General features: G+C 42.5%; 1 protein-coding gene and 1 long non-coding RNA gene across 5 annotated transcripts; one reads left to right on the forward strand and one right to left on the reverse strand.

Moving 5' to 3' along the window:
• Nucleotides 1–288: 288 nt before the first annotated feature.
• On the reverse strand, nucleotides 289–11,657 carry AQP4 (aquaporin 4). 3 transcript variants are annotated; one of them, XM_003995088.5, is made up of 5 exons: nucleotides 11,532–11,657; nucleotides 8,028–8,442; nucleotides 6,935–7,099; nucleotides 6,556–6,636; nucleotides 289–1,873 (listed from the first exon to the last, which is right to left on the reverse strand). In XM_003995088.5, exons 1-5 carry the CDS (start codon nucleotides 11,561–11,563, stop codon nucleotides 1,595–1,597), a joined length of 972 nt encoding a protein of 323 aa, XP_003995137.1. In that variant the 5' UTR covers nucleotides 11,564–11,657; the 3' UTR covers nucleotides 289–1,594. The 3 variants fall into 3 exon arrangements, with proteins under 3 accessions (XP_003995137.1, XP_019670664.1, XP_011286363.1); XM_019815105.2 differs by lacking the exon at nucleotides 11,532–11,657 and adding an exon at nucleotides 10,995–11,122; XM_011288061.3 differs by lacking the exon at nucleotides 11,532–11,657 and adding an exon at nucleotides 10,484–10,607.
• LOC109493377 lies at nucleotides 11,126–19,357 on the forward strand. Of its 2 annotated transcripts, none has more exons than XR_002737307.1 (3): nucleotides 11,126–11,226; nucleotides 15,867–16,547; nucleotides 19,309–19,357. It is a non-coding gene; the product is annotated as an uncharacterized LOC109493377 (long non-coding RNA). The 2 variants fall into 2 exon arrangements; XR_002737308.2 differs by lacking the exon at nucleotides 19,309–19,357 and adding an exon at nucleotides 17,780–19,078.
• The last annotated feature ends 2,121 nt before the right edge of the window (nucleotides 19,358–21,478 follow it).

A 21,478-nucleotide genomic window follows, 5' to 3' on the forward strand; every position in this document is an offset into this window, starting at 1 on the left:
TTATCTCACTGCCACAGACACACAACTGCCATTAACACTAAAAAGTGGCACACAGTGGGAACTACGTGTGGGAGAAGAAAGTCCTTGATTATCAGCTTATTTTAAGCCATTCTTTGCAGTGATGGGTGTTTGTTCCACTACTAGCTTTTGTTCAGTGAAATTGACATTTGCAGCTCTTTGTCTAAGATAAAGTTTAGGTTAAGATGATAGAGATTGGGGTTTCCAGAGACCATTCTCCCAACTTAAGGCACAGCAGTACAGGAAGAGCAAAGTATTCTGACAAACGAGTCGGTAATGAAAATACCTTAAAGATGTATTTCATTACGATGTACAATATCTCTACAAATAAACGATTGGTCATCTAGTCAGCTTTGAATGCAGAGTGTTCTGATGCCTTCTCCCTTTAGTCTGCAACCATGGCCTTCCTTGTCTCTCGTGCATTTTAATTCATTAAAATATCATCACAGGCACGGTGAAGATTATCACCAAATCTCATGAGAAGTGACAGAGTGCAGAAACGGGGACAGGGACAGCCAGTTTTTATCTTTCAGAGTGAGCAGAGCTTAATCACAAAAAGTCAGGATTCAGCTAGTTATGTTCTTGTTATCAAAAAGAAATCTCAGCTAATGTTTAAATATAGATAACCAAAGTCACAAACAAAACCCCCAGTTTTGCCAATAAATTAAAAAATATAAGCAAAATGGTTAAGTAGTTAAAAGCATAGATCGTTAACCTCATGTGGTGTATTTGAGGATGTGCACTGAAAACAGATCAACTCTTTGATTCCAGAATATGGATTGCCTCTTTCCTTATGATTTTTTTATAATGGTAATTTTTCCTCCACTCCCATAAGATCTTATGAGTCTGTTTGTCCTGAATCTTAATAGGTGTTTCTTACGATTTGGATATTTTATTAGATAGAACTAAAAAATATAAAGTGTTTCCGAACATTCTTCAAATTTCTGGGCTTTCCACATTACCCTGGGCACTGAAGAAGAGGAAGGAATATTATGAACTAGAGTTTAGGTTGAAAGCTGGGTATTTGAAATATAAATGGAAATAATTCATTAGCAATGACCCTTGTTAATATTCTTTTGCCGAGGTAGTTTTTAAGAGGGGGCTGCCTACAAAAGAGCTTGTTATATTTCCTCTGTTCAATGTGCACGATTCTGTGGCACATCGTTTTGGCTTACTGGAAAAAACACTCAAACGAGGATTGACAAATACCGGTTTCATGGTAGAGGAGGAATAAGCTGATAGGTATGTCTATAAGTTCTGTCGGGCAAGACTTAACCAAATCTTGATACTCAGTTTAAACTGGTAATTAATGAATGGCAACAAGATAAACTAGATGCCTATTTGCTCTGGGGACACTTTAAAAAGACCTCTTTTTTTAGATTTGGAATTCACAATAGGTTTCTTCCATTCCTCCTTGGTAGAATAGTGAAACATTTCTTGTCTAGACTGAATAATGAGGCAAGAAACAATGACCCTGCGCATGTCTAATTTATAACAAATCTGTTTCCTTAATGGGTGGAAGGAAATCTGAGGACAGTTCTAAGTGTTCTTGTCTGCTTTCAGTGCCATCTTCTAGTCATACTGAAGACAACACCTCTCCGGACGGGTCTTTCCCCTTCTTCTCCTCTCCCCGGTCAATGTCAATCACGTGCACCACTCCAGGTTTTAGGATCAGGTCATCAGTCTCTACCTGACTCCTGTTGTCCTCCACTTCCATGTAACTCCCTTTTGTTTGCTGGGCAGCTTTGCTGAAGGCTTCTTTAAAACGACGTTTGAGTTCAACATCTGGACAGAAGACATACTCGTAAAGGCCACCGGCGAGGACAGCTCCTATTATTGGTCCAACCCAATATATCTGGAGGAAAAGATGGAAGCATTATAGAATGAGCGTGGAGTAAAACTATTCCTTTGAACGACTCGTGAATAGAGAGCTTAGCTGGTTTACATTAAGAAAACAAATGTGTCGTTGTGGAAGAAAGCAGAATTGGAAACACTATAAGAGAATACATCAAATGCACACCAGAGATCCATAAACTGCTAAATAACATTTGAACAGAAAACAAGGAGACTGTTTTCTCTTTTCTTGCTTTCACTAATTACTTTCTTTCCATTTTCTGAGAGTCCTTAAAGTCAAGATAGCTCTTCTTTAGGGGCGTCTGGGTGGCTCAGTCAGTTAAGCATCTGACTCTTGGTCTCGGCTCAGACATCGGGCTCTGTGCTCACAGCACGGAGCCTGCTTGGGATTCTCCTTCTCCATCCCTCTGCCCCTCCCCCTCGCCCACATGCATGTGCATGCACTGTCTCTCGAAAGAAATAAAGAAACATTAAAAAACATATTAAGAAAAGATAGCTCCTCTTTGGTGGTACTGCACACTAAGTAGACGCAAAGAATTCTTCAAGTAAAATAGGAAACAATTTCTAGAGAGTTATTTTATTTTCTTAATATTACCATCATACATTGGCTTTCTGCATAATTGTGACCGATATACAGCTTTTATCAGTTGAGCTTTAGTTGTTCAGTGGAGCATGATAAATGGAATCCCAGCTCCACGGCTTAGCAATTTGGTCAGTTTTTGTGTCAATTACTTGACTTCTTAAACCTTAATTTCCTCATCTGCAAAGTGGGAATTGTAATAATACGTACCTCATGGACTGTAAAAATTAAATTGAAACAATACTTGTAAAGTATTTGGTGGTTCTAATTTCATAGCAACCGGCTTTATTCCATGCTTCCTAGGCAGTTCAAAGTTGTGTGTGAACAGGCTGGAGATAAGTCATTTTCTGTTTGTTACATGCTTTTCTTTCTTAAAAAAAATTTTTTTTAACGTTTATTCATTTTTGAGAGAGAGATAGAGTGCAAGTGGGGGAGGGGCAGAGAGAGAGACACACACAGAATAGGAAGCAGGCTGCCGACTCCAAGCTGTCAGCACAGAGCCCGACGCAGGGCTTGAACTCACAAGCTTTGAGATCATGACCTGAGCCAAAGTCAGAGGCTTAACCAACTGAGCCACCGAGGCACCCTGTGTTTTTTACATGCTTTTCCTCCCTAAAATCTGGTGATTTGATTTAATTGAAAACCTCATGGTTTGTTCATTACTCTTCTTGCAGAGCACTTTCATCCTCATGGTTCTTACCATGGTCACTTGGTGCAAAAAATCCCACCTTGTCTCTTTGGGCATCTGGGTGGCTCAGCTGGCTTAGCATCTGACTCTTGATTTTGGCTCAGGTCATGATCTCATGGTCTGTGGGATTGAGTCCTGTGTCGGGTTCCATGCTGACTGCAGTGAACCTACTTGGGATTCTTTCTTTCCCTCTCTCTCTCTCTCTGCCCCTCCCCTGCTCATGAGCTCTCTTTCTTTCAAAAATAAATAAATAAATAAATACACAAACAAAGAAACCAGTACTGAGTTTATGGATGGTGGTTAGTTGAGGCTTAGCAATTCCATAGGATTTTTCATCCAACATGGAAGCTTTTTATAGGATCGTTATTGTATCTAGAAAAAACTCAGTTTTGAGTTTCGGTAAACTTCAACATTTGCTTTAGAGCACGTATATGCTGCAGAATATTTGACACTCATTCAACAGATTCAATTAGGCAACAGAAACCTTGTTTATTGAGCCGGTTGTACTTAGTGCTTTTCTTGTATTAACTCACATAATTCAAACAGCAACCTTTGAGGTAGATATTATTACTATCCCTCTTTTATGAGTAAGGAAACTGACACCCTGAGCGGATAAGAAGCTTGCTTAGGAGTTCAGGCTTAACAAGTGCTTGAACTGGGATTTGAGGTCTTTGTGATTTCAAACCTCTCTTTTGAACTATTGCACTGTTTTCCATGATACTGCACTTATCTCATTTGAAAAAAATAGGAGAAATGCTTTTCTGGCTTAAGACACTTTCTGGAAGTTAATTCCACTTAGCATCCTCATTGCAAAATCTAAAGACAATTCAAAATTTAAGCTGGAGATGAGCACATATACTTAACGTGGAAAATACTGGTAGAGTGGTTGTGAGCACCAAGCTCCTATCTTGAACAGAAAGAAACCATGTAAGAGTTGCCCTTTCAAAGGAGAAATGAGAGCCCTCCTCTAAATGTCTTTGCTCTCTGTTCCTTTGGTAAGAGCTCATGACATATGGTCTATTCCACATGCTACAACTCCCACAAGGGAAACAAGGGTCTGCTAAATAATTATGATGCATTCCCCAAACACCTATGAAGAATACATCTGGCCACACGCTCTCCAAAAAGAGCAAATCTCAGTTTCAAGTTGCTATTCCAAAACAAAGTCAAAATGTACTTTAAAATGACTCTCAAAATGTATAAAGGTAAATAATTTTTGTTGCTACAAATATAGATGTTATGTAAAGTATCAAGATGAAAACTAAAACAATGGCATTACACTAGCCAGAAAATTCACCATTAATATTTTGAAGTTATTCTAGTCTATCAACCAATCAATCAATCAATGTGCAAATATGCTGTAAATTAGTTCTAAAATTCACACAATTATTGCTACAGAATGGACATTCATGTTCAGTAGGATTAAGTTTGTTATAACATAGGTCTGCAATAAGGGGAAACCTTTAATTCAGTCAACAAGGTAAAAAGTTTCCCACTATTTGAATTTTAGCTAGCTTACCACAACCACTAGGTAATTATTAAAAACATACATTTTCACCCCTATTTTAAAGTCCTCACCCATTGGGGCGCCTGGGTGGCGCAGTCGGTTAAGCGTCCGACTTCAGCCAGGTCACGATCTCGCGGTCCGTGAGTTCGGGCCCCGCGTCGGGCTCTGGGCTGATGGCTCAGAGCCTGGAGCCTGTTTCCGATTCTGTGTCTCCCTCTCTCTCTGCCCCTCCCCCGTTCATGCTCTGTCTCTCTCTGTCCCAAAAATAAATAAACGTTGAAAAAAAAAATTAAAAAAAAAAAAATAAAGTCCTCACCCATAAAATTAAAAGTTGCTATTTTTCTAAATTTTAATTACAAAAAAAGTTTGAATGTAAGAAGTTGAACTTCCAATTGTACTTCTACCATAATTAACTATATGCTGTCCATTAAAATGTTCCACTCATGTCAACGTGGCAAACATTTTGAGACATAAATGGAAACATCAGTGGCAAAATGACCAATCTCATGGATGGTATTACTGACATTCATTGTATAGCTGGGTGCAAAATCTTGCTTTGAACTCTGACGCTCGTTCTTTCACGATTGAAATTACTTTTTTTTCCTTTAAATTTTTTTTTAACGTTTATTTATTTTTGAGACAGAGAGAGACAGAGCATGAACGGGGGAGGATCAGAGAGAGAGGGAGACACAGAATCCGAAACAGGCTCCAGGCTCTGAGCTGTCAGCACAAAGCCCGACGCGGGGCTCGAACTCATGGACCGTGAGATCGTGACCTGAGCCAAAGTCGGCCGCTTAACCGACTGAGCCACCCAGGCGCCCCTGAAATTACTTTTAAAGACTCAGTACCCTTTTCTGTCAGTGCCCCTAGTAATGGCGCCATATCCTCTTATTGGCAACGTGCACTACGGTTGCGTGGATGTAACTGGGTCAATAACCGCTGTATGAATGAGATTCAAACACGAGTGACATGTTGTTACGGTCATGAATTAAAACCAAAAGTTGCGAAATAGCATTCACAACATATAAGTGACAACGGGAGTTAACCTTATTTGAGGCTGGCAGACGTAAGTCCCATATCTCATATTTGTATTGGTTATTAGAAGTTGGCATGTGAGTGGCCTTAAAGCTGCTGCATTATTCATTTAAGGGATTTAAATGCCTGTGTTGTAAGAAACAATTGAAATAAAATTGATTGTGATATTTAAAAATTGGATATCACTGCTCTCTGGAAGCGCTGCCACCGCATTATTAAGTAGGTTAGCCAGTGAGACTGGAAAGTGTGCCTCTCCTAAAGTCATTTGTGTGTCCAGGTACGGTTATGGTGATAATAGCATAAACATTTGCAACATCTAGTCCTCTCCATCTGTAGTTCAAGTGCTCCCAACTCACATACTATTAATTGGGTCCATGCTTTTGTAAACAAAAACGATAAATATTTTTGCTCTGGGCATTGCTTTTAAGCATTTCTTTCCTCTTCTTCTTCTTCTTCTTTTTTTTTTTTTTTTTTTATTTCTTGGTAGGTATATATTTTGTCATTGCCAGGAAGGCTTTACATTCAATTACTTAAACACTATATTCACCACACTATCCTGATTTTCACTTGTTCCACATTGGCAGCCTCCATGCACAATATATTCTGCTTCAGTCTATCAGATACGGTGCCCAGAGCAGTGCTTATATATAAAAAGAAAGGCTATTACTGAAGACCCAGGACAGATATAAGGTGAGATGTTCTACCGTAGACATGTGCTCGTCTCTCCCTGGTCTTTATGAAAGATGTAATAAAGTGGAGGGGGGGGGGTCAAGGTTGAGAGGAAGTAAGAAAACTAGTGGGCAAAGAAAAAAAAAGAGCTACATGGGCAATTGTTAACTGCAGGAGGACAGGTACTATCGACATGATGGTTACCCAGTGGTTTTCCCAGTTTCCCATGATAACCGCAGGTCCAAAGGATCGGGCAGGGTTCATGCTGGCACCAGTGTAATTGATCTATAGGGAAAACAACAACAACAAAAAACGACAACTTCAGACATTGCTGAAACAGGGCTAGTAACAGGAAGCATTCATTGCAATTTGCTACCATTTGCCAAGTCAGTTAGAGGAACTGTCAAGACGTTAGCAGCCATATCAACCTTCTCATCATAAAGTTAGCAAAATCATCACCTAACGTGGACAGACGTGGCTGGATACTAAAGAACTACAGCTGTAAAACACAATATCTTTAGGCCAGCTCTAGGGTGATGATAAATGAAATGAATCAATTATTTAAATGGACTTGGAAACTTACTGCAAATAAATGTCCGATTGCCACAGAAAATCCAATTGCTAAAGCTACTGAACCAGTGACATCAGTCCGTTTGGAATCACAGCTGGCAAAAATAGTAAACACCAGCTGAAATGTGATTATCAACTCCACCAGGAGACCGTGACCAGCAGAAAGACTTCCATGAACCTAGAAAGAGAAAAATGCTCTATCTGAATTGAAGCATGATTACATTTTCTATGAGAACATATTATTGTGAAAGGCATATTTCATCACTGGAAAAAGCAATGGTTAATTTGAGTCATCTATTCTACCCCACGAGTGAGACACCCGCCCCCCCCCCCCACTCCCCACCGGCTGCATCCAAAAAAAAAAAAAAAAAAAAAAAAAAAAAAGAATAAATTTCCACTCATTTTGGGCCATCACAGATAATTAATTACTCTTACAATGACCAAGCGGGAATTTGTGCTGAATGTCCTTTTCTACAAAGGAAGCAAAATGTGCCACTGCTGCACTTAACTTATAAAGGAGTTTCTTGAGAGTCTTGTAATTTTATAAGGCAATGATTAAATCCATTAATTAGGTTTAAATTAATTAATATATATTTCAATTAAAATTTAAACTGTGTGCGGTTTTTAAATCAATCTGGTGCTGAGCTAACAACTGATACTCCTAATCAGTTAAGAACAAAACTAGGATCAAATGCCAATTTATTTTTTTAAGTGCGGTCCTTGATGTAGATCATTTTAAGTCTCACGAACATGACAAGAAACAAAATTTAGTGAGCCAACCAATGGCTGTAATAAAAATTCCTTAAGCTAAATATATAGTCTAGTATAGTCACGGGGATGGGAGTGAGAGAGAGGAAAAAAACAACACCATTTTTGTGTCACCTAGACTTAATAATATTGAAGTCACTCCATATAGCAAACGATGATAATATATGGATACGCTCAATGTTGCTGGGATCAGTTTCCCCTCTGTCAAGAATCGTCAGAAATTCCCTGGGAATAAATTTGCAATTTTAGAAAAGTCTCTCAGGCCACTGGGGTGGCATTTAGCAGAGTCTGCAAGAAGCTTGGAATCCTAGTTTGAAAATGAGAGCTAAAGATGCTACCGTGGTGACCCCCAAGCCCCCCACCACACTGGGAGGTGTGACGAGGTAGAGAATCCCAGCTCCAATGATGGCGCCCAGGCACTGTGCGGCGACGTAGAAGACAGACTTGGCGATGCTAATCTTCCTGGTGCACACCATGGCCACTGTCACAGCAGGGTTGATGTGGCCACCGCTGATGTGGCCAAAGCACTGTACCATAGTTGCAATGCTGAGCCCAAAGCAAAGGGAGATGAGAACCATGTCGACAGGTAAGGGCTTTTCCGTTCCACCCCAGTTGATGGTGGATCCTAGGCTGAGGAGAACAAAGATAAGCATGGCCAGAAATTCCGCTGTGACTGCCTTCCAGAAAGCTTGAGTCCAGACCCCTTTGAAGGCCACCATGATGCTCTCTCTTCTACACAAAGGTCCACACTTACTGAAAAGAAAACAAGTTGATATCAGAAGCTATCAAACCAAGGTTCGTGAATTTGGGTGAAGACTCGGGGCCTGTAGTCTTGCCCTTCTGTGGGGAAGGGACCCCTCAAAGGTTATTTGATACCAGGAAAGAATGCTTCCAGAAAACCTTCTTAATTAACGAATTAATTGTTCCCTGTTATTCTAGCCTCCTTTTATCTAACATTCGAAGCTCAGCCAGTTTCCCTGATTTGCCCCTAAAAAGGAAAATGTCTAAATCAAGTTTCTTAAAGAATTAAGAATGAAATGTATTTACCTCCCAGCAAGAGCTAATTCCCTCAGAGCAAGGTTTTGAGTTTCAGTGTACTTTTAACATGCTGTTTATATTTTGAACGTAAAGCGATTCGAAAAAAGGGGAGGGGGGAGGTCATTTGCAGTTTTGCACTTTATTGCTCAAAATGGCATTCTGAAAGTGGATTTGTGGAGCGTGATTCTCCTCTGCCCCAGCAGAGACTGCGGATTTAGAGGAGAGGCCAGCAAGGAGGCCGAAGTCTGTCTTTCCAGAAGGTGAAGTCGTTAGGGGGCGGGGAGCTGGCAGGGGCGGTGGGAACTGGCGGGGCCTGAGCGGGGGCGGGGACGCTCCCTCCGTCTCCCCTGCGGGCCTGGACGCTCGGCACTAGGACGGTCGGCCTCAGGCCCCGGGCCCCCGGGCCCCCGGGGGAGCGGCCACCCCCGGGCCGGTGCCAGGCCCCGGGGCAGCGGCCAGGTGGACAAACAGCAGCCTCCAGGCGCTCGCCCCGCCCTCGTCCCCGGCGTCCCCGCGGCCGCGCCTGGGAAAGCTGCATCCTGGCTCCGCGGTGCTTCTGCACTGCGAGGGGACAGTCCCTCCTGGCGCCTGACCCTCTCTCGACCCCTGACGTTACCCTTCAGAGACACCTTCTCAATGTGATCCTGGAGGCGGGAGTAGGAGCCCCGGGCACCCCGCCGGCGCCCTCTAGGGGGCAGCCGAGTGCGGGGACACGGAGCCCCGCGGGGTGGCGGGGGCGCGGGGCAGGGCGCGGGGCGGGGGACAGTGGTCCTCAGAGCAGAAGGCTCCATGGACAGCGACCGTTCTCCAGCGTCTTCTTGGCGGCCGTCTCCTACTTCTGCCTGGCCCTGAAAGTCGGGGGGCTTGCCACTTCTGGGGGATCTTGTGTCATTGGGGACCTGGGTGGGGAGCGGGGAGGAGGGTGCGGTACAGCAAGACAGCCACCGAGAGGGAACACTTTGTTCCTCCAGTCTGTTTTCCTCATACTGTCTGAGGATCTTTGGAACTGAGAAAGGATGGGGTTTGAGGATATTAATGCCCAGTGCTCATTTGGGCAAGAAATGGCTAGAATTCCCGATGTGGGGGTCAATGACACTGGTTACTCCATTATTCAAGGCATTTGCTCTTATCCTTTGCCTGTTAGTCCTGAGAGCGAAGGAGTGTGGAGGACATTTAGCAGAGACTCTGATCACCAGAGGACAATGAAAAGGGTTAGGCAAGAAAGTCAAGCATTTGAACACATTAGAGTTATTAGAGCTTTCCCCTTGATGGATTATTGAAGAGGAACCGCCCCTCCCCCCCCCCCCCTTATTGTCCCCAGGAGCCTGGGTTCTGGATGAACAGTAGGGAAATGCTGTGCCAAAAAAGGGCTAGGGGAACTCTCCCTTGACCTTTAGGATCTCAAGTCAGCCTCTGCTTTGATATGGTGCTTTGCCTCAGAGTTGGAAAGAGAAACCCATTTTCTGCCCAAGGCGGGGGTGGGGGGGGATAGCTCCAGAAGGGGGACAGCCAGCCCTGTCCCAGGTGTCCCCTGCCTGTGAGCTCCTCTAAGTGAATCATGTAATTACAAGAAAACCCAGCTGGGAGGACAATGACATCATATTCCCTCGAGGAAGAGAAAATAAAGAGACAAAACAGCACTTGGAACAGGACAGGGAGTATGCTCTGGGAGAGACATTAAAAATATCCCAAAGGGGAGAAACTCCAAGAACTTACAAATTGAAAAAGAAGCTAGGAAGATGGCTTCTGAACTCACCAGCAGCCCTCGGCCGAAGCCGGAATGGGGGGGGAGGGCAAGGTGCCGCCACAGGTGCTGGTCGTCTGTGACTGGATTAAGTGGGAAAAATGAAGAGCACAAAGCAGGGAGCTAGGGAGGCTGGTGGGCAGGAAGCCTCAGGTCCCTTACGAAGGCGGAGGCATGGATCACCAGGAGAGGCGGGCCCTGGCAGAAGGACTCCTCCCTGCTACACCCCTTCTCCGTCACTTTCCCCAGTCCCCCCGAATTCTCTCTCCCAGCCCATTCTCTCATGCCTCTCCAGAGACCTGATTTAAGAAACTCAGTTGCTCTTTCAACTTCAAATTTTCATCAGCCAGAGAAATGAAAACAACAATAACAACGACGACGACACCCCGAATAGATAAATAGGTTCCTTAACAGTGATTTTAGCTTTTTTTGGAAAGCCCACAAAATCTGATCTCCTTCCAGCGCAGACCGAACAGCCTCAGTTAGCCACGAACCCCGTAGTTTCCAGGCAGCACATACATACCCCTGACCTCCCAAGTGCTCCCCTCAGCGGAGTCTGTCATAGCTCCTGTTATTATCAGCAATGTTCCCTTATGTGTTCGCACTCACTGGAAATGGATCAACACCATTTGTTTTGCTTCCTTCGCCCCAGAACAAAGGGGGTTTGTTGATGTGCCCGGGTTGTACTGAACCGGACACATTACTTTCTAGCTGAACACACAGCCTGATCCGCTTCTGGACAGCTGAGCCTCTGGGTGAGTAATTTTTCTGATGAAAAATACTGCAGATAGATTTCACCTCCATAGGGTAATTTTCCTGTGCATGCACAGGTCTTGAATATATGGAGGCTTTTGCAGCAAAGCATCCTTTTATCCCCCTTCTACCTTCTCTATGCCTCTCTTATGAACATGCCCAATACCCAGATCTCTAAGCATCGCCTACCTGCCCTACGATTTCCTTCTAGAGTCTGTCTGAGAAGGCACATATATTTATAATAAAAGAGTCAGAGTTTCATCTTTTGGCCCTGAGCTTTGTTCCCTTAAGGCAAAGAAGGACTTACCCCCACTGCCTTGCTTCAGGTCTGCCACTCATGCCTTCCCTGGCCAGAGTGCAGCTCTCATTGCCTGCCCCACAGCTCCCAGTGCACTGGGAGTCAGATTACGGCCACTTGTCTGATTGGGTTTTTGGAGTGAAGGGGTGGAAAGACTCTGTACCATGTGGCAATCGTCGAGTTATATTTGAACTTGAAATAACTTTTCTCTACCTGATCCCTGTAGACACAGGGCATTTCAGGAACACAAAACGTTTGCTTACACTGTATTTCTTTAGCCGGTAGTCTTTGAAAATGAGGACTTCCCCCAGTTTGTATTCCAACTCTTCTCACCACACAGGATTGCTGAGAATTGGTCTTGTTTGGTTGCGTGTTGTAGGCAGAATTGGGCAGCTATGAGAAAACAGATTTGTGTTATCCAGCAGTTGAGATGAATTGAGATCTGGGCTGTAGTGCATTTGCTGTTGAGGGGCTAACTATCCAATGGGTTCTATTAGAAGTTTTTGACCTGAGAAGCAGCACAACAGAGAAGTCCATGTGTAGCCTGGGCAGCTCTGATTTGGACGATAGGGAAATAGGAAAAATAGGAAACAAGACTTCCAAGGTGCTCCTCTGACTGTTACATTAATAATAATTGCTGGGTATGGAGAAGCAAATTTAAAAATACGCAGGTTGGGTGGGGACAAAGTTTTTGGAAATCGTAGGTAAATTTGATATCTACAAACCTAGGGACCAGACTGACTGCATCATTTGTGGGGCCCAGTGTGGAACGAATGCATCACAATGACAGTTTTTTGTTTTCTTGTCTCATTTGGGGACTTAAGATTTGGAAATGGGTGAAAAGCTATTAGAAAGAGGAATTAAAATTTTGAGGGTGAATGTCAGAGGAACATTTTATTATTGTGTCAAGCATTCTCAGATAATAGAGATTGAATTTGCACCCTTAAGAATGTGGTTACACACTGATGGTTGTCCATGTTGGGGGGCGGGGGATGGTGTTGGTTTGGCCTTCTTAAAATGTGCTCCCTGAAGGTAAGAATAAATTCTGATGAGAAGTGAAGGGAGCATTTATGCGACTCTGCAAAGAATGCTTAAAACATTTCATGTTGATTCTTTAAAAAAATTTTTTTTAACATTTATTCATTTTTGAGAGACAGAGAGAGACAGAGCGTGAGTGGGGGAGGGGCAGAGAGAGAGAGAGAGAGAGAGACAGAATCCAAGCAGGCTCCAGGCTCTGGGCTGTCAGCACAGAGCCCGATGTGGGGCTCGAACCCACCAACCATGAGATCATGACCTGAGGCAAAGTCGGAAGCTCCACTGACTGAGCCACCCAGGCGCCCCTCCTGTTGATTCTTAAAGCTGTTTACCCTTCCGATTTTAGAGTGCGATTTAAACAATGGGTCACAAATGTTTTTAAAAATTTGAAAACTTTGACTTTCTAGACAGATGTGCTAATTGCTCTGACCCTACGAACACTGAGTCAGATGGGACTGTGAGGCCTATGAACCCGAGGAATGACGCTTCAGTGTTTAGATTCTTCCTTGTGAATGAAGCCTGTGGTCAGTCATATCCACAGAAACCCACAAAGCGTGGTGATCCCTTAGGGCTGCCCATTGTTCAGGGGACATTTTTCAGGTCCACTTTTTGCAGGTTGCCCTAGGCTCATTAGCATTCACTCCTTGGCCTTGGCAGTTCCCGTCACCATTTGACAAAGTGCCAGCAAAAAAACTTGGTTACCACGGTTTCTCAGACTCTTTGCCTTTCTTCTGGCTGGCTGATCACCGCCCTGGTAGCATGTGTTGACAGTCCAGTTCCTAAGGGATGGCTGTTCCCAACAAGGGAAGAGCCACCCTAATTGGCACCGACTTGGGCACTTATTAGTACTCTCAGCAGAGTGGCTGAAAAGTGACCAGAGATTAACCCTTCACCTACTGGGGTTAGTTTTTCTTTTCAGGTATTACTTATCGTCTTTTTTATTTTTATATTTGAGGACGAATTATTGATTCTCCTGCAACACTAATAATCGGCTGCTTGCCTGGCTTTGCTTTGGACTAGGGACAGAGTTTCCAGTAGGGTTGTCTAGGGTGATGCATGCACGATAATGATGGAAGAAAGCAGCTTCAATGCCCTTGTGAGGATGGTGTGGGCAGCATGAGGCAAGAACCTTGGTGAACATAAGTAAGACCTTCTAAGTTGATCTGTTTTGGAACTGGCCTGGACCCTGAGCCAAATGAGATTTGGAATCTAAAATTTTTTTTCCATTGCTAACTTGAAAAGGGCCTAATTCATTTAAAAATGGAATAACAGTTTACTGATGAAATCTTCTTGACTTTCTTTAATGTACAGTGCTATGATCTTTGCGGGGAGAAGGATAGTAATTTGGCACATTGATTTAAAATCAATGTTCTTGGGGCGCTTGGTGGCTCAGTTGGTTGAGCATCTGACTCTTGATTTTCCCTCAGATCATGAGCCCAGGGTCCTGACACCAAGCCCCATGTCGGGCTCTGTGCTGAGTTTGGAGCCTGCTTGGGATTATCTCTCCCTCTGCCCCTCTCCCTAGTTCACGTGCACGCTCTTTGTCTCAAAATAAAAAATAATAAAATAAAATAAAAAAAATAAAATGAAATAAAATCAGTGTTCTATGCCAGGCAAACTTGTGAGTTTTTCGCTGAAAAGCCTTGTGCAGTTGCAGCTTAGTAACACCTGAGAAAAATGAGAGAAGAGTAAATGAACATTTCAAGAGTACTCAGCAAAAACTAGCTGATTGACACACGTTGCTTCCACATTTTTAATCTACCACACCACGCTGTTTTCTTTTGGTGCTGATGTCTATCTTTGGGATTTGTGGACTCCTTCTCCCACCCTTGCCCTCAGAACTTTTAATATTTCTTCATGTATTCAGAGATTGAAGACTAACACAAAAGCACTAAAAATGCCAGCAATGCCTCAGTACCAGACGGAAGTGTCTCCAGGCTGGTAGGGGCAGATTCAATCCTAAGTCATAAATCTTATGTTGGTTTTCATGAATCTCAGCATCATGAATTCCCCCCAGAGCACTTATATATCAGGATGTTCATTAAAAACAAACAAACAAACAGAACAACAGCAGCAGCAGCCACAACCACAACCCTCACAACAAAGGGCTTTAATAGAGCTTTGTTCCCTTTTCAAAGAGATGTTGCCCTACTGAGATGTTACAGTTCAGAATGGCTTCCAGAAATACAGTTCACCACCAGAAGAGTAAAATAATAATTAAAAAAAAAAAAACACAAAACCATCAAGGAACCAAAACGCTTGGCTTAGTCTCCCAGTTCTCAGTGGGGTGAATCTGAGAAAACTCGGGTCTTTCCAATGGATGTGGCAACTTTGGTGGATAATCTCGCCCCTGCCCCCCATGCTCCATGGATCCAGGTTTTCCCGTTTGGTACGGCAGGCACATTTTCCTTGATTCCGATCCAGCCGGACTCTGCTTTGGCTGGGGAGTTGTACTCCGCTGACATTTAAGGCAGGAATTCCCTGGGAAAATAGTCAAGAGATTCTTTTGGTGCTGCTGGCGGGGCTCCAAAGGGTTTAGGGTTCCCCACTCTAGGCGAATGGGGAGAAAGACAGGGAGGGAGGGAAAGAGAAACAGAAGGACTTTATTGAGTGACTGTATTTCATCTGAAACTTGCACAAAAAAGCAGAAATGTGGTTGGATGACTGGATACTTTTCTTCCCCCTTATCTCTCACCCAGCTATTATGACAGTTCAGAGTTTGGTTGGGCATTTTAAAGGCCACTCAGACATCCATAGTTGAAAATCAATTCTCTGGGAAGCAAAGGACCTTGGGATCTAATGGGTCAGACCAAAACGTTTTTAAATGATCAATAATCGAAGTGTGGTCTGTAGTAATAATTGTTCCAACATTTACATTAAATTTGAACATAATAAGAAGTAAGCCCCACATTTTGGTGATTATTAGCACCCATTATTCTGAAGGCTCGGAATCCTCATGTTTTTAATAGACTAACGTAGATATTCCTAGTTTCAAGAGAAGAGCAAGATGTTTACAATTCTGTGCACAAGGAAGTTGTGATTGGGCTAGGTGGGGGGGGGGGGTCGACCAAAAAACTAGGCACTTAAAAAATACTTTGGAGTAATGCTAGAAACAGAACATTTTCTAAAAAAGGAACAGAAATGGTCATAATCTGTGACCATAAAAAGAATGTGACTGACAGTCATAGAAATTCCCATGGATGAGACTTCTAATAATTCAGACAAAACTGAATCCTAGATCATCACGGGTCCTTCTTTTTGACCTCTGTAATTCCTTTTTTTTTTTTTTTACATTCATGCCATTGGAAGAAATGTACACCTGAAGAAATTTACAGGACCTCTTGGAGGTGGCACATTTCTTCATGACTTCGCCTCACCTGAATGTTCTTCTCCCCAGCCACACCTTGGTCTGTCTGCCTGCGGTGGGGGTCACACTGTGGCCACATCCTGCCGGCTCCTGCCTCTCAAGAGCCAACTGAGGTGCTGTCTCGTCTCCAATCCCTTTCCCTTCTGTCTTTGCCACACGATCCTCTGACTCTCTTTTAAACACTCCTTAACATTTATCTACTCCCGGAAGCATGCCTGTCACCAACTAGAGCCTAGCAGTAGCCACTTGACAAACCCATAGCGACCGCAAGGCTTTGTGATACTCTGCAGTCATGACTAGATGATGTCTTTGTCTCATTCACAAAGTGTTTCGCTGCTTTCTTTGGGTATAAGAAAGTTGTGGAGTATGCGTGTCCTGTTACCTTCCTTACTGCGATGATGATGATCATGACGATGATGACGGTGAGGACGACGATGAAATGCCAGCCATGATTTTGGTGACGATACGATTGTGCACGAAGAGGGGAAGGAGTAAGAGTTGGCATTCTGGACTCCGTCACTTCACTGTTATTGGCTCTGGTCCACTTGACCTCCCTGAGCTACTTCTTCATCTCTGAAATGGAATGGAGCGTTATCTGTGTCTTATCTTTTTGCAAAGCTGTGGTAAGTCCAGAGTCCCTCCTCACCCCCTTCTCATTGTGGACGACCTCTGGTGTGCCTCTGCAATACTTCGGTTCCCTAAATTCCATCCCAGAATTATTCTCAGCATGCTGGAACCCCCTGTTTATTGTCTAACTCCATCATCAGTCTGGAATCAGAGTGAGAGCAGGGAATACTTTCTTAGTCATCTCAGGGGTTAGTTAATCTTAGTGATTAATTGCTGTAACATCAGCACCTAGTGTACATCCAAGATACATTTTAAAGATGAAAAAACAGGGGCGCCTGGGTGGCTCAGTCGGTTGAGCATCCGACTTCAGCTAAGGTCATGATCTCACACTCTGTGAGTTCAAGCCCCGCATCGGGCTCTGGGCTGACAGCTCAGAGCCTGGAGCCTGCTTCAGATTCTGTGTCTCCCCCTCTCTCTGCCCCTCCCCTGCTCATGCTCTGTCTCTCTCTATCTCAAAAATAAATAAAAACATTAAAAAAAATAAAACTAATAAAAATAAAGATGAAAAAACATTTTGGAATACATAAACAAGTGGATGAGGCTCCAATAAGGTCATATCAGCAGATGTGCTTTGCAAACTGAATCAGTAAATGGAAATAATGTTGATGCTGATGCTTATGATAAAAAAGTCAAGAAACTTATCCATGCCAAACCTTGAAAAAGTCATGTATTCTTTTTTTTTTTAAAGCTTACTAATTTATCTTGAGAGGTGGGGAGGGGCTGAGGGAGAGAGAGAGAGAATCTCAAGTGATGGTCCAAAGCCCAACTTGGGACTCGATCCCACGAACTGTGAGATTATGACCTGAGCCAAAATCAAGAGTTGGACACTTAACTGACTGAGCCACCAAGGTACCCCAAAAGTCATGTATTTTTAATCTCATTTCCTGTTTGCAGAATGAAAGGTTTTTCTAGTGCAGGTAAGAATTTAGAAATAGTTGTTAACATATGTATAGTTCTTTGAAATAAAGAGCTGGGTAACTGCCAAGTAATAACATTAATAATAAAATTTTATAAACTTCAAATGGGCATAGATAATTCTAAGGCCACATTTGAGAGTTTAAGGGAGAAGTAATGTTTTCAAAACCTTTGTTTTATAGGTTAATCCAAAATGTTTCGGTAAATTTTGTTCAAAAATAAGAAACTGACTCATATGTCATCTCCTCATTGTCCCAGAAACTCTTTGGGGATGATCGTATATGACATTTATGACTTTCACATTTCCACACAGGCCACTGAGTACTGCTAGGACAAATAACACCAATGAGGACTGATCATTTTACAGGTGAATCATTTGTAAAGTACCCTTGCTCCTCTACTGTCACCCAGCAATCTCTCTCATCCTCCAGTCAGGAAGGAGATGGAAATTATTATCAAGCAGGGACCTTAGCTGAAACAGAATATGACTCTGGCGTTTCCTAAGCAGAGGAGACTTTACTGAAAGGATATTGAGGCCCAAAGAATTGAAGGGAGGCGGAGAACCAGCTTGCATGTGGCCACACCCCAGGCAGCTCCGGAAGCTGAGGCAGGACCCGCATTTTGGCTGCTGGGGTGGATGGCCGTCAAGAATTCCGGTTGCCTCACTGCTTCGAGAGGAAAAGTCCCTGGAGTGAGCACTCCATCTTATGTCAGGGAGAAAATGGCTTCCTTGGGGAGAGTCACCAGGAGTTATCCTGCCACCAAGGCCACACTCAGTGAGTGAGAGGTGAAAATGATAGCAGCTAACTCTTTTATATAAACTCATTTAATCCTCACCTCCCACCATTCCTGATGCCATCTCTTTCTAGTCACACGGCACTGTTAGTCTACTGGGGCCACCATAACAAAACACCACAGACTGGGTAGCTTAAACAACAGGAAGATATTTCTCACAGGCTAGAAGTCCCTGACTAGATAACTCACATTTTGTTCTTCAAAATTCAATTTAAATTTTACTTTCTCTGTAAAAACTTCCTTGTTCCTCTGATTTTATTTAGATGCCATTTCTCTGTTCTTCCACAGTGCCTTCTCAAATAGCTTTGTACCTTCCAATTTCTGAGCGTGTAAATCCAGAGTTCCTTTCATGTCCCCCCCAAAAATACATGAGGTGCCTCAGTAAGGAGGTCCAAAAATCAAAGGCTTTTATAACCAGTACCTGACAACAAACACTAAGAATTGTGCATGAGGTTTCCAAGTAGGGTTGCATTCGTTATAAACACACTGCTTGGTAATTAATTGTTTATGTCTCTGTCTCTAACTCAAGAAAAAATTCCTCAGGGCAGAGATTGTGTGTTAGTTTTTTAACGCGACCCTGGAAAAAAGAAGGCAGTCAATACATTTTGGTTGGTTGAATGAATAAATGAATGAGTGAGGAGTTGACCAAAGTGGTTTCACATGTGTCTTGTTTTGTATGTTTATGAGATAAGCATTCGATCTGAATTATGGAGAGTTTGAGTGACCCGGAAGGTCAGAAGTTGACTGGACCAGATTTGTCATATATTATAGAAGTACATTTCCTATGTATCATGGGGGTGTTGGCTTTTTAAGAACGTTAATTTTTCAGGGGACAAGCATCCCTTTTCATATACTATCCCATCTATTTAAAAGACTTAAAAGGAAATGTATGCTTTGATTTTCTTTTGCAAATAGAATAACAGTTTGTAGGGAAATTGGCTAATTTGGGGTTGTTTGATAGCCTTTTAACAAACACAGAATCCTATTCCTGTTAACTGGTTAGATCAATTAAAAAATTTTTTTAACGTTTATTTATTTTTGAGACAGAGGGAGACAGAGCATGAACGGAGGAGGGGAGAGAGAGAGACACACACATACACAGAATCCAAGGCAGGCTCCAGGCTCTGAGCTGTCAGCACAGAGCCCCACGCAGGGCTCGAACTCACTGTGAGATCATGACCTGAGCTGAAGTTGGACACCCAACCGCCTGAGCCATCCAGGTACCCCTATTTTTTTTAAGTAGCATTTTCATTTCAACTGGGTGAGACTTGTTTAAAAAAAAGTTTAGTGAATCAGTAATGTACTGACATAATGAACGATGATGAGTCGCCCTGATACCGGAGAGTGGCTGTCCAACAGAACATTGTAACCAGATGTCAACAGTTTTATAGATCTGCTCAGTATATAGTTTATAATTTTGTTATAATAGTTTCTATGTACCTGTGTTTATAATCACCCAGAGGGACATATGAAAATCACTTTATAAACTAGCAAGAGCAATATACTTAGTATTTATTATTATTGCTAATAATTCTATTTTCAAAATGAGAGATTGTTGCGAGGAATAAATGAAAGAACTCTATGGTGTCTTGGTGGAAGGAACATTACAGCTCTCAGCAGCATATTCCATTACAGGTCTCACAGAAGAAGTTTGCAAACCTCACATTGCCCTTCTCATTCTGCACCGCATTTTTAGGGGAAAGAGTGCTGCGCTGAGTGGCCCGTGGCTCACTGGATGTTTAGGGAGGCAGAAAGAGATTGCTAGCATCAGAACTTGTGAAGGTCGTTGACCTTGACTTCAGTGGAGATGACCACAGCTTGACCTCAGCCCAACAAGGGGATATTGCTTTTTAAACACTTTAGAGTATTGTGTCATCCTCTGAGCCTTTAGTTGAAGTGAAAAGGGAGTGAGTGCTTCCATAGCTGGGAAGTCTGAACTTCTAAAGGTGGTCAGAACTGCACAATCAAGGTCATGAACCAATCTAGACTTTGGGTTCTGAAGATATCACTTTAAGGATTAGAATTTGTTCACCTCAGACAAGGAAGCTGAGCTTTGATTTTTTTTTTTTTTTTTTTTTTGGCATTAGATCCTCCCTATGTTATGCATTGAAGAGAAAATGAAAACAAATCCATTTAGGAACTGGAGAGTGTTATGCTAAGTGAAATAAGTAATACAGAGAAAGACAGATACCATATGTTTTCACTCTTATGTGGATCCTGAGAAACTTAACAGAAAACCATGGGGGAGGGGAAGGGGAAAAAAAAGTTACAGAGAGGGAAGGAAGCAAACCATAAGAGACTCTTAAAAACTGAAAATAAACTGAGGGTTGATGGGGGGTGGGAGGGAGGGGAAAGTGGGTGATGGGCACTGAGGAGGGCACCTGTTTGGATGAGCTGGGTGTTGTATGGAAACCAATTTGACAATAAATTTCATATTAGAAAAAACAATGAATAATATAATGAAATAATTCAGGATTTAATCCTTGAGTAAACCCTGAAGGAGATTGTTGACCAAAATTTTAAATACACTTAGCTCTTACCTCTTATTTAAAATAGCATCATTTGTTTAGAGGAAAATATCTTCAAAATCCATATAGTTTTCTTCATTGAAACAACTTTAACTTATGGTTTATAATAAATAGTTGTTAAGAGTCCAAAAAAAAAAAAAAAAAGAAAAAAAATCCATTTAGCCATTTTCCCCAGTAAAATTGTTTGTTCCTGGAAGCTACAATAAAACAGCAAGATTGTCAATTGTCCAATCTTCTAGATTTACATTTCAAAATCAACAACCAGAAGTAGAATTAAAAACTGTATATTATAAAATCAGAATAAAAAGGGTGGACTAAACTACCAATAAAGTTTTTAAAGACATTTTATAGTATCTAGAAATAAATTAGCTTAAATATTCAGTCTGTGTTCCCTATGACAAAACATTAGCATTTGTTTTGTTTTTAAAGTTTATTTATTTATTTAGAGAGCGAGCGAGCCTGAGCACGAGAGGGACAGAGAGAGAGAAAGAGGGAGAGAGAGAGAATCCTAAGCAGGTTCTGTGCTGCCAGAGCAGAGCCTGACATGGGACTTGATCTCACAAACCATGAGATCATGACTTGAGCCAAAATCAAGAGTTGGACACTTAACTGACTGAACTGCCCAGGCACCCCAACGTTAACATTGTTAAAATGGTGGTGGTGGACAGACAGGTGTTTTGAGATATTGT

Source organism: Felis catus, chromosome D3 (assembly GCF_018350175.1).
Source record: "Felis catus isolate Fca126 chromosome D3, F.catus_Fca126_mat1.0, whole genome shotgun sequence".
Classification (NCBI taxonomy): Eukaryota; Metazoa; Chordata; class Mammalia; order Carnivora; family Felidae; genus Felis; species Felis catus.

Coding starts and splice junctions, on each gene's coding strand:
- AQP4 (XM_003995088.5), bottom strand. CDS start 11,563: ATGAGTGGCAGACCTGAAGCAAGGCAGTGGGG. Junction 7,100..8,027: donor GGGGCTTGGGGGTCACCACG/GTAGCATCTTTA, acceptor TTCTCTTTCTAG/GTTCATGGAAGTCTTTCTGC. Junction 1,874..6,555: donor GAAACTGGGAAAACCACTGG/GTAACCATCATG, acceptor CTTTTCCTCCAG/ATATATTGGGTTGGACCAAT.